Source organism: Bos indicus, chromosome X (assembly GCF_029378745.1).
Source record: "Bos indicus isolate NIAB-ARS_2022 breed Sahiwal x Tharparkar chromosome X, NIAB-ARS_B.indTharparkar_mat_pri_1.0, whole genome shotgun sequence".
NCBI lineage: Eukaryota > Metazoa > Chordata > Mammalia > Artiodactyla > Bovidae > Bos > Bos indicus.
Genome location: NC_091789.1, coordinates 38,741,000 through 38,753,260, shown reverse-complemented (window position 1 = coordinate 38,753,260; position 12,261 = coordinate 38,741,000). Strand labels below are relative to the sequence as shown.

General features: G+C 54.5%; 1 protein-coding gene across 3 annotated transcripts in view; it reads left to right on the top strand.

Annotated features, from left to right (window-relative positions):
• Positions 1 to 12,261, top strand: part of HAUS7 (HAUS augmin like complex subunit 7) — a 36,510-nt gene that overhangs the window by 11,123 nt on the left and 13,126 nt on the right. For 2 of the 3 annotated variants that reach the window (XM_019956252.2, XM_019956251.2), the window contains exons 1-2: positions 8,459 to 8,613; positions 9,436 to 9,551. In XM_019956252.2, the coding sequence (XP_019811811.2) occupies positions 8,506 to 8,613; positions 9,436 to 9,551 (224 nt within the window). In that variant the 5' untranslated portion in view covers positions 8,459 to 8,505. Of the gene's footprint in view, positions 1 to 8,458; positions 8,614 to 9,435; positions 9,552 to 12,261 lie in introns of those variants that run through there. The other variant, XM_070785197.1, reaches the window with a different exon arrangement.

The following is a 12,261-nucleotide window of genomic DNA, read 5'->3' as shown; positions in this document are numbered from 1 at the left end:
CTCGTGGACTGGGCTGAGACAGGCAGGGCCCCAGGCCAACACTAACCCTGAGCCTGGTGTCTGGATTTTCCAGGAACCAGAGATGTAGCCTGAGGGTTGTTGGAAGGGTTTTGGTCTCCCAGCTCTGCCTGGACGGCTCAGCCATGTGATGTCAGGAGGAAGCCTCCCTGCTCAGGGCCTCAGTCTCCCCATTTTGTTGTGGTGGATATGATCTCTTTAGAAAGTTCTAGAATCTGAGAACTGGAAGGGACGTATAGAAACTGGATGAGATGATCACAGTTGCTTCTGGCTGCACAATCTCAAGTTTCTGAGGGCTAGGAAGGGAGTCTTGCTTCTTCTCCTCTGGTTCTTCCCTTCCACATGGCTCACTGTATACATGCAATTGCCCCCCAAGAACACACATACCCTCATGAGTCAGGACTCACTCAAATTGGCAATCTAGAGGATGACAAAGCAATGCCCTTTCGTCCCTCAAGCCTCCTTAGAACTGCATAGCGGAAAGCTCCTGTCCTGTCAAGGGAGGATTGGAGAATAGATCTTTGCTCACAGAACATTCCTGAGCCCCTGTGGTGGGCCAGACACCATGCCAGGCATGGTGTGTGGTACAGTGGTGAACTACATGGCCAGCTTTCCTGTGCTCACAGAGTGTGCTGTCTACTGAGGTGCATGAGGACCCCATCAGAAGGAAAGGGGCTGGCCATGCTGACTGTAGGAAGAAACACTTTCGGCAGGGTGAGGACTGTGAGAAACTGACGTCTGGGCTGAGATGTGAGCAAAAAGGAGATATCCGTGCAAAATGGACTCCAGTAAGGAACCCCCCGAGGAGGATGGACAGCAGTGTGAAGGCCCTGAGGCAGGAAAGGCTTTGGCCCACTTTGAGAACCAGCAAGGAGACCAGTGTGGTGGAGCAGGCTGAGTGAGGGGTGAGGCTGGGGAACGGTTGCAGGGCTAGCTTGATAGTGCATCAAAGTGTGGCCAGTGGACTTTGCCTTTGACCTTGAAGGAAGCAGGGAACTGCTGTGGATTTCTGAGCAGAGGAGCTACACGTGATCTGACTTTAAAAAAAAAAAATTTATTGAAGTATAGTTGATTTACAATGTTGTGTTAATGTCTGCTGTACAGAAAAATGTACAGTTATACACACACACACACACATATATATAGTTTTTCTTTTTCATATTCTTTCCCATTATGGTCTATCACAGGATATTGAATATAGTTCCCTGTACTACATAGTACAGAGAAGGAAATGGCAACCCACTCCTGTATTCTTGCCTAGAGAATCCCAGGGACACAGGAGCCTGGTGGGCTGCCGTCTATGGGGTTGCACAGAGTTGGACACGACTGAGCGACTTAGTAGCAGCAGCAGCTATATAGTACCATCTTGTTCATCCATCCTATATATAATAGTTTGCAGCTACTAATCCCAAACTCCCAATCCTTCCCTCTCCCTCCCTCCTCCCCCTTGGGCAACCACAAGTCTGTTCTCTATGTCTGTGAGTCTGTTTATGTTTCAGAGATAGGTTCATTTGTTTCGTATTTTAGATTCCGCATATAAGTGATATCATATAGTATTTGTCTTTCTCTTTCTGACTTAGTATGAAAATCTCTAGGGCCATGCATGTTTTCAAATCCATGTTGCTGCAAAGAATTTCATTCTTTTTAATGGCTGAGTTTTATATATATATATATATATATATATATATATATATATATATATCCTTTATTCATTCATCTGTTGATGGACATTTAGGTTGTTTCCATGTCTTGGCTATTGTGAATAGTGCTGCTATGAATATAGGGGTATGTATATCTTTTTGAATTAGAGTTTTATCTGGGTATATGCCCAGGAGTGGGATTGCTGGATCATATGGCAACTCTGTTTTTAGTTTTTTTTTGAGGAGCTTCTATACTGTTTTTCATAGTGGTTGCACCAATTTTCCTTCCCACCAACAGCAGTGGGGGGGGTCCCTTTTCTCCACACTCTCTCCAACATTTATTATTTGTAGACGTCTTAACAATGGCCATTCTGACTGGTGTGAGTTGGTACCTCATTGTAGTTTGGATTTGCATTTGTCTAATAATTGTCTAATGGAGCATCTTTCCATGTGCCTATTGCCCATCTGTATGTCTTCTTTGGAGATTTCTCGATTTAAGGCTTCTGCCAAGTTTTTGATTGTGTTGTTTATATTTTTGTTATTGAATTATATGAGCTTCTGTATATTTTGGAAAGTAAGCCATTGGGCACATCATTTGCAAATATTTTCTCCCATTTCATAGGTTGTGATCTGACTTATATTGTAAAAGGATCCTTTGGACTGCAGGGTGGAACACAGACTTGTTGAGGGCACAAGGGCAGAAGGAGGGAGCCAGTGTGGAGGCAGCTGCACCCTCCACCGGAGAGGTCTTTGAGTCTGGCCCAGGGTGGAGGGGGCTAGTGGGAGAAGTCAGTGGAGCCAGAACAATGAAGGCTGAGTGAGCCTGGGGCAGAAACTTGGGGCAGAAACTTGGGACGCCAGCTCCCGACCTGTCGAGTGTAAAGTGGGTGATCAGACAGCCAAGTGGTCAAATCTGTAAGGCAGTTCTGTGTATGCATCTTGGCAAGCTCAGGGCCAAGGTCTGGGCTACCAGTCCTGCCCTCCCGCTGCCTGTCATTAGATAAGTTCATTGAGCCCCTACTATGTACTAGGCCTTCTGCCTAGGACCCTGCCTAGGACCCAAGGAAGAATAGTGGCTCTGCAGCTGAAGATAGACTCCTGGAGTGACACCCAGAGCAAGGAGACAGGCCTGCTCTTGTGCACAATGTGTCCCAGTAACATCAAAGCTTGTCTGCGCATGTGCGCGCGCATGCGTGTGTGGGCATCTATCATATATAAACAAAGGTACAGTGGCCTTTTTCCTCTTCAAACTTTGAGAAGAAAAAAGACAAACTTTCCATGCCCTCTTCCTGTTGCCAGCCGTTTCTTCCCTAGAGAAAACCCATCTTGTTTTAACGCCATGAAAACCCCAGAGGATCTGGTCCCAATTAAACAACTTTTCTTGCAGATGCTTTTGTGAGAACTGAATACATCAGGCGGTCCAGATTCCTGCATCGTGCTTCCTTCCTTGAGACCTGGTGTTCCTGAGTGAGCAAGCCATGGAGGGAGAGTGAGAGAGAGAGAAGAGAGGCACATAGACTGACAGACTAAAGGAAAGACAGAAGAGAGGGAAAGGGAACACAGAATCCGGATGATAGCTAGGGATGCAGTGATGGGTAGTAAGAAGCACTGGCGGTCAGGGGAGAGGACTCTGGGCATCCTCTGGACTGTGGGCATCCCTGGGGAAGGTGCCAGTGGAAGGTGGGCTGGAGGAGGGTGGAAAGCAGCAAGCGTGGCTTGGGGACAAAAAGGTCCCAGGTGGCTGATGTGGCTGAGTCGAGGGAGCAAGGTTAGTGGCAGGTGGGGGCCACTCTCCCAGCCTCCTTCCCTTCTGAAATTCCAGATGGTTCTTGCCAATAATGTGGGCCCTGCTTGACTTCCCGTGGAAGCTGCCCCTGCCCCTCCAGGTGGGCATTGAGGGGCCCCACACGTGGGGCAGAGGCTAGTGTGGGCCTGGAGGCGAGTGAGCGGGAACACGAGGTTGAGCCTCCCCCCCCAGCCCCCGCCTCCCCGGCCCTCCGGAGTGGGCACGTTCACGTTCCAGTCCTGGCGCCTGCGTCTCCAGCTCCAGACGCATGTGACTCAGCCCCGCTGGCCTTGCCAAGCTGTCTAGACCCAAGTGTCTCCCCGTGGAGGGGGCCGTCCCGCCGGCCACTTCCTCTGACACCGCCCCGGGGTGGGGGTGGGGGGGCGCTGTGGCGCCCCAGCGCACGTGCAAGTGCGCGTCCCCGCCTCGCCCGAGCCTCGTGCACGCGCCCCTGCCCCATCAGCCTTCGGGGTGCGCCAGGCGCTTGCGCGGAACCCCGAGCGATCCGCCCCCACCCCCGAGCGAGAGAGCGCGAGCGCTGGGTGCCCCAATGCCCGCGGAGGCGCGGCTCACCCCCTCGGAGCCCACCCCCCTCCCCGCGTGGCTCCCCCAGGCTCCCTTGGAGGAGGGCCTGGGAGCGCACTTGTGGGGACAGCCCCGCCCATACACCGTGGCTTCCTCCCGCACCCCCACAAGCATCTCGGGCCTCCAAGCGGACCCGGACCCGCAGGCCCTCACAGGCCTTGGGGGTGGGGCCCTAAAGCAGGAGGTTCGCGGCCTTGCTTGGGTGTCCCAGGAGCAGAGAGCCAAGGGCTCTCTCAAGCCCCTCTCAAGGGCTGGCTCTCCAGCTGCCCCCGCCTGTCTCCCCTCCCCGGTCCCTGTCCCAGCATAGGGATCAGAAGGGACAGAAAGAGGAGGCCAAGGTCCTAGGGAAACTGTTTCATCCTCTTGCGCCAGCAGACACACTCAATGTGGACACAGGCCGAGAATGAGAACGTTCCTGATGGTTTTCATCAGGCAGCTCCTAGGCTGACATTCTTAGCCAGCCAGGGCTAGAACCAGAGACCCCAAGACTTCCCCAAGCCTCCTCTCCAGGCAGACCCATGTCTGTCAGGCCCATAGACACAGCTCTGGGGTCCTCCAGACTTATGCCACCCCAGGGCGTGGCCAGAGCCTCTGGGTGGGTGAGTGGCAGCCCCCCAAAGGAAAGCTAGTGTCATTCTTGTTCCCAGAACCCTTCTGGTCTGTTGCTCATGACAAAGTTTGGGGTCCCTGCATCCTTGAGGCTCTTCCCAATCTCATTGGTAAGGGTCCCTCGTGTTCATGTCCTCTACCCTTTCTCCCATCCATGTGAAGATGGTTTATTTTGGAGTGGGCTTCTGGCTGGCACAGATGGTGTGGGCTGGCTGCAAGCCCTAGGCACCTGGGTGGATGGGTGACCAACAGTCCAGCCTGCTGGCTCAGTCTGGAGCAGATAAGAGAGGTCCAGGAAGAGGGTGGGCAGGGAAGACAGAGAGGGGGAGACAGCCCTCTCACTTTGCCTCTCCTGGAGAACCTTGAACTCAGACCTTCCTCAGCCTGGCCTCATCACCCTGTGCCATTTCTCCCCCAGATCCAATGCCAGGCCCAGCCACTTACTTCTACAGAGCGCCTCAACCCATAACTAATGGAATTCTTCCCCTGAAATCTCTCTCTCTCTCTCTCTCTCTCTCTCACACACACACAGACATGTGCCCTTTTCTCAGGAGCCTGCATTTGGTGCTCACCAGAGGATGAGATGAGGAGTCCTTTGATCTCATTTTCTTACTGGGGAATCTCAGGGGTATGGGGAGTGGGCACTGGAGGGATCCTCCATCTCTCCAAAGCTCCCCTTTCTTGGAACAAGGCCTTCAGTCTGTCTCAGAGGCAGCCGAAGCAAATCTGCCTTCTCTTCCTTGTCTGTGTGTGTTAGTCTGTGTCCAAGTCTTTGTGACAACTCTTTGTGACCCCATGGACCGTAGCTCGCCAGGCTTCTCTGTCCATGGAATTCTCCAGGCAAGGATACTGGAGTGGATTGCTGTTACCTTCTCCAGAGGAGATTTCCCTGGTGGCTCAGTTGGTAAAGTGTCTGTCTAGAATGTGGGAGACCTGGGTTCGATCCTTGGGTCGGGAAGATCCCCTGGAGAAGGCAATGGCAACCGACTCCAGTTCTCTTGCCTGGAAAATCCCATGGATGGAGGAGCCTGGTAGGCTACAGTCCATGGGGTCGCAAAGAGTCAGAGATGACTGAGCAACTTCACTCATTCACTCTCCAGAGGAACTTCCCAACCCAGGGATTGAACCCTCAAAGGCAGATTCTTTACCATTTGAGCTACAGGGAAGTCTCTTCCTTACTGGAGAGGTAAACCTTGAACTTCCACTTTCTTTGATTGGCTGTTGAGGGGGGGACCTGGTTCAGATTCCCCCAGAACCCTGGGGTCTGCTGCTAATGGCAGCTGCAACTTTGGGGCCAAGATGCTCTCGAGGCCCTTCCTCTCACCCAATGCCCTGTACAGCTCCTGCCAGCGCCCCACTGCTCCAGGGCAGGGAGGCCATGGGGCGAAGCCACCTGGTTGACTATACATTTCTGTGCCCAAGGCACAAGGCAAGGTGCGTCACGTGGCTGGCTGCCTCAGCCACCACCGCTCGCTGCCAGCCCATCCCTGACACAGTGAGGCCAGTACCTGTCAACTGGTCTCATTTTCCAGCCTCTTTTCCAAGCACTGACACATGGCCAAGTTTCCCCCATGATCAGGAGTTTGGTTCAGTTCTCAGGTCTGCACAGGGTCCTGCAGTCTCTGCTGACATCCATGCCCCCCACACCCAGCCCCATCCCCTCTCAGGCGGACATTATCCTTCAGCTTTTGACCTGCCCAGGCCTCTTGCACAGAAGCCAGGAGCTCTGGGCAGGCATACCCCCTAACAGAGTTGTCCACATCCCTCCCTGCCTCCCTGAGCTTGCATACCTCCAAGACAGAGAGCTCCCTCCCTTTTCCCAGGCAGCCAAGCTAGTGTTTTTGACAGTGCCCTCTGAGAGAAGTGCTTCCTTGTATTGAGTTTGAGTCCACATTTCCAGAGGCGTATACCACTCTGCAGGCCTTTCTACCCCACCCAGAGAGGCCCAGTAGTCTCTGTTCCCATCCCAGTCTCCAGTCTTTCCGGTGGATGAGGCTTGGGAGGCACCATGATTTGGGGGTGGTGTGGGAGGGGAAGCTGAGACCTACTGCTGCTATTTCTATGAGCTGAGGGCTGGCCAGTGGGCTCTCCATGCAGGGGATGGACCTGAGTGACCCTTTGAGATGGTCTTCTCCCATCAAGGCCCTGACAATCCCACCACATCCCATCCTGTGCCATGGACAGAGCTGCTGAGTCGGGGAAGGGCTGTTTAGACTACTGGCTCCATAGAGCTGGGTGGAGAAGGGGAATTTTCTTCCAGAATACACAGGGGCTGGTTTCTTCCTGATCTTCAGGAGCAGAGGATATGGGGAGGGTGGGGAGGCCACCACACTGCCATAGTTTCTCCCGCCAAATTCCCTAGTCCTAGGAAAGATCCACAGAAAAACCCACAAGAATTTGAATGTCTGAGCTGGGGCTGTGATGGAAATGAAATTTTTTAAAAAGAAAGAAAAACAAAAACAGAAAAAGAGGGGAAAAAAAGATTGAAAAAAACAAAAAACAAAAAATCCAAAAGCCCCCTACAGCCTTCAGTGGTGAGAAGAGCAAGTCAGCAGCCACATTGGAGGGGAAGGGACCTTACAGTGCTTTTGCAAATCTCTGAGTCCCTGGGTCCCTAAGCTGGGGCATCCTTCAGCTCAAGTTTAGAGGCTCTGTTTTCTCAGAATAGCTTGGAATTCCAAACCATTCACTAGGGAATCAGGCCCTGCTCCACAAGGCCAGGCTGGGGTCCCTTCCTCTTAGCCCAGACTCCTGCCCATCCCTTTCTTCCAGAACATGGCTGAGTCCTCTCCTGTCTCTCAGAGGACTGAAGTCGCCTCCTGCCAGGTCCCTAGGTCTCCTGGCCTCTAGCCCTGCTCCCTGATGCCATCCTCCAGGAGATGGAAGGATGGGGCACTGAGCAGGGACAGACTCTGGAGAGAATCAAGGAGGGCTGGCAGCAGCTCCTTGCTGCTGGTTTCCCACTCCCTGAGCATCAGCCACCCTCCATCTCCTCCCTACCTCATCTGATCAGCAGGTCCCTGGGATGCGGGCGTTCACTGAGCTGGGGGTTTTGGAGGTGTGGCAGAGGACAGGCTGACAAATGTCATTTCAGACTCACTGAGTTTGAGGGGCCTGAGAGGTGCAAAGACATTTGTAAGTGGGCAGGGCACGAAGGAGACACAGAACCTTCCAGAAGGTCAAAGAGACTGGAGGAGGGGAAGGTGAAAGGAGCATAATAATAGTAAACATGTACATAGTGCTTTTCACATGCCAGGTATTTCCCTGGGTATTTTATAGAAATTATTACCTCATTCCACCCTCATAGCAACCCAATGAGGTAAGTGCTCTCAGTATCCACATTAGGTGCGTGCAAGGAAGCACAAAGAGGTTAGGTAACCTGCCCAAAGACACACAGCTTGGGCCAGATTCGAATCCACAAAACCTCTTTCTAACTACAGCCGTGAGTGTGGGCAAACGGAAACAGAGACTCGCGCTGGGACGTGGGACGCTGAAGTCCCAGTTCTGTCCCGTCACCCAGGTTCCCCCTTCGTCTAACCGCGGGAAGAGGGCAGGAACGCCCTCTCCTGGACGATGCTCTTCCTGCCGCCTCCTCCGCCCCGGGCCGGCTGGCTGGAGCCTAGCGCGTGAGGCTGGGACCGAGCGCCAGCTCCGGCTACTCCCCATTTCTTCGAGGTCAGCCTCCTGAGCGCAGACGCTGCCCAATGGGAAGGCATGGTGGAGGAGGGGGCGGGATGCGTCTCTGCGCAATGCCCCGGCTACAGCGCAGGCGGGTAGGCGGGAGGGACACTAGGCTCGCGATTGATTGGTAGCTGGGCCGGCCAGTCAGCCGGGGGCGTGGGCAGGGTGCGGCCCTGAGCGGGAAACATGGCCGAGTTGGGTCCTGTCGGTGGCGGCGGCAGCGGAGGCGGCTACGAGGGTGAGAGTGACGACAGCTCGTTCCAGGCGGCCGTAGAGGTCTTCGCGAAGCTGAAGGTGCCGCGAGGCTCTGGGAGCTGCCCCAGGCGGCGGGGTCTGGGTGGCGGGGCTGCAGAAGTCGGAGGCGCCTCTGCCGGGGGGAGGTTCGTAGGACGTCCGTCTCCGCTCCCTGGGCGGCCCCAGGCTTTCACTTTGCTGTCTCCGTGGCCCGTGCCTGGGAGTTCGGAAGCCTGAACTTTTGTCCCGCGGATGCTTTAAGGCCTGGCGTGCGGAAGGAGCGCAGGGGCGGGTGGCGGGGGTATGGGGCCACAAATCCTGGCTTCTAGGAGGAGGTCGCAGGGTCTGGGGGAGACAGATGGGTGGAGTGCATGCCTCCGGCTTTGAGTTTTCTGCAGCAAATGCCGTGACAGCGGTGGTGAAGACGCCCTCCCCGCGGGGCTGCGACCCGCTCTCCCCTCATCCCTTCTCCTTTCCCCTCCGCAACACCTCTCCCCTCGCCCGCCCCCTCCCCCCCGTCCATGATCGGCCCCGTGGGCCCTCTCCCGGTTCCCTTTGCTCCATGGCCGATATTGGAATCTCGCCGTAACCCATAGTTGCTACCAAGTCAAACTACCGCTTCTGCCTCGAGAGGGGCTTGGAAAAGGACGCGAAGTGGTGGGCACCTGGAGCTGCAGATGACGGGGACTGAACTCTGGGCGTGATCAAGACCGCTACCCGTGGTCCGGGGCCGGGGGTCCGTGTCACCTGCCTGGTGGCTGCTCAGCGGCCGGGAACGTGTGTGAAGGGAGGTGCACTGAGAGTGTGATTACTGCTCTGCGTTTCAACCTTTTGCTGATGTTGCCTTTCTAAAACTTCCTGGCTTTCCCTTTCCTTGTTTAGGACCTCAACTGCCCCTTCCTTGACGGTCTTTATATCACAGAACCAAAGACCATTCAGGAACTGCTGTGTAGCCCCTCGAAGTACCGCTTGGAAATCTTGGAGTGGATGTGCACACGGTAACAACCTGCCTTCTTCCTCCCCCACCCTTGGGGTACACAGATACCACTCAACCCACAGGGGAAGATGGGATTTCTTCTTTATATGAGAAGGTGCCCACCGACTTTAGTCACCTGCTTAGATAAAAAGTGAAGCCGTGCTTAGATCTGGGGAGAAAGTGCCCTGGAGAGTGCTTCAGCTTGTCTCTTCATAGCCGTGCTGTAGCTGAGCTTGGCTTCTGAGCATTTTTCTGGCTGTAACTACTACTTTCAGAGCTGGCAGGGATCTGGGAAATGATGTACTTCAGACCTTTCATTTTCAGACTGAGAAGCTGATGTTCAGAGTGGAGTCAAGAACTGTCTGGGGTCTTACTACCGAGGAGTGGCAAGCCAGGGCCAAGACCCCATTTACCAGTCCTTTGGGTCATGGTACCATTCCTCAGACACTGATGGATGTCCCCAAGGAACTGGGGGTGCAGAAGGCTCAGGCACCAATCCCAGTGCCTTCCCACCAGCAGCTCCAAGTGCTCTGGAGAGCCAGACAGCACAACAGGCCAAGACAGAGCCAACAGGCTGAGGGCTCTGGCAGGGGTGTGCTCAAGAGGCTATGAGCGTCCAGGGTAAAGATGGACACGTTTTGCCCTGGGACTTTTGAAGGCTGTATGCTGCTGCTGCTGCTAAGTCGCTTCAGTCGTGTCCAACTCTGTGCGACCTCATAGATGGCAGCCCACCAGGCCCCACTGTCCCTGGGATTCTCTAGGCAAGAACACTGGAGTGGGTTGCCATTTCCTCCTCCAATGCATGAAAGTGAAAAGTGAAAGTGAAGTCGCTCAGTCATGTCCGACTCTTAGCGACCCCATGGACTGCAGCCTACCAGGCTCCTCCATCCATGGGGTTTTCCAGGCAAGAGTACTTGAGGCTGTGTAGGATCCTGTATGTGTGCCACGTAGGGACCTGAGCAGACTTGGCTTCCCTCACATGGTGCCAGGCACACACAGACACACACACAGCTGCACCATGTGTCCAGTCACTAGCCCCAGGTCGCAGTATGGTGTTGCACATACTTGAGATGTGCTCTAGGGTCTGAGGTGACAAGTGGGCACACAGACACATGCTCACTGGGGTACCATTCCTCAGACACTGATGGGTGTCTCAAAGGAACTGGGGGTGCAGAAGGCTCACGCACCAATCCCAGTGTTGGGCACACCTCTGTTGTCTGAGTGCTGGGATGTTGGCATGGAGGAGGTCGCATTTGATCTGGGAAGGAACAGGTCATGGCGGACACTGGTTTCCATAGGAGTGGGGAGTCAAGGTGTGGGAGAGAGAATCAGGCAGCAGTGGCTTGAATGGCAGAAAGAACCTGGGACCAGGGGAGTGACATGTGAAATTGGCATTTTTGGCAGGGTGACTTGGGAGTTCTGTGGCAGTTGGGTTTGGAGGGGAGAGGCTAGAGGCAGGTAAAAGACTGGAGCCTGGCTTGGAATGGCAGTGGCTCACGTGACAAGCACTGTTGGTCCCGGAAGGACTAGTGCCTGGTCCAGGAACCAGGGATAGAAGTGAGGATGGCCTGGGCTAGTTTGGAGATCTTGAACACAGGAGGGGGGCCAAAGTCAGGCCTTAGAGAGGCTCTTGTGGGAGGCAGCCCAAAGTTGCATAGCCCAGGTGGAAACTGGGGACCAGGTCCCTCTGCTGGCCAGGGGGGCAATGGATGAGAGTCTGGCTGCGTCCCTCAGATGCTTTTAGTGCTTTTTTAAATACAAGAAATAATCCTTTTAAGAAACAACCAGGGAATGTCCAATTGATTTTTATGATCCCAAGCTGGCAGAAGTGCTGTAGGCCTCTTGATGGCCAAAGAGGATTTCACAGAGTCCAGTTTCTCCCAATTTCCTCTTGGCTTGTTTGCATATGGCTTCACCATTTCAGCCTCGTTTAGGTCCACCTGTTCACCTTCTTCCGGGTAGAACCTGGGAACTGCATGCAGCATTGACTGGGGGTGGGGTTGGGCATGGTAGTCTTGGTGGCTTGTATGCCAAGCTGGCCCTCAGCATGGGCAAGGCAGAGCCACAGGGCCCCTGGATCGCTGAGCAACTCTCTTGGGTTTCCTTGGCGCCCAAGGAGCTTTACTTGCTTTCGAGGCCTTGAGCACCGTTAGTTTCTGCCCTGCTCCCTGCTGCTTCAGGAAAAGCAACTTTAATGAAAGTCCTTTCCGAGTGAGGTCACTTAGGCTTTCGGGGATTTATTCTTGAGTGTGTTGAAGTGGTTTGCTGTGGTCCAGCCTAATGGATCAGTGAGGGCTCTTGGCTCTCTGGCGCTTTGTGAGTGGGAATGTTGCCTGGCAACCAGGCCCAGGGCCAGCTTCCCAGCTTTTCACATGGTGGCACTTCCCTCTCCTGCCCCTTCTGGCCCAGCCCTCTTTGACAGAAGGAATGGGTGCCTTAATGAGTAATTTAAGACAGGTAGCACAGGTGAGGCTGTTGTCCTGCCCACCTCTTCCCTGCAGTCCTGCGGTGGAGGGGTCAGGGTGGCCCCCACTAGCTCCCAGGCCCCCCCCCCCCCAGCCTTGTTGGGGCAGGTATGGCCACAGGGAAAGAACAGTGAGCCTTTTCCACCAAACACCTGCACCGTCGTCTCCCACCATGATGATGAGACAGTCAGCAGGTCCGCAGAGTGAGGCCTGGGCCCCAACCCTGCTAGAGCTGGGCGGGTTCCTGGCCCAGTTATCCTGGGGCTC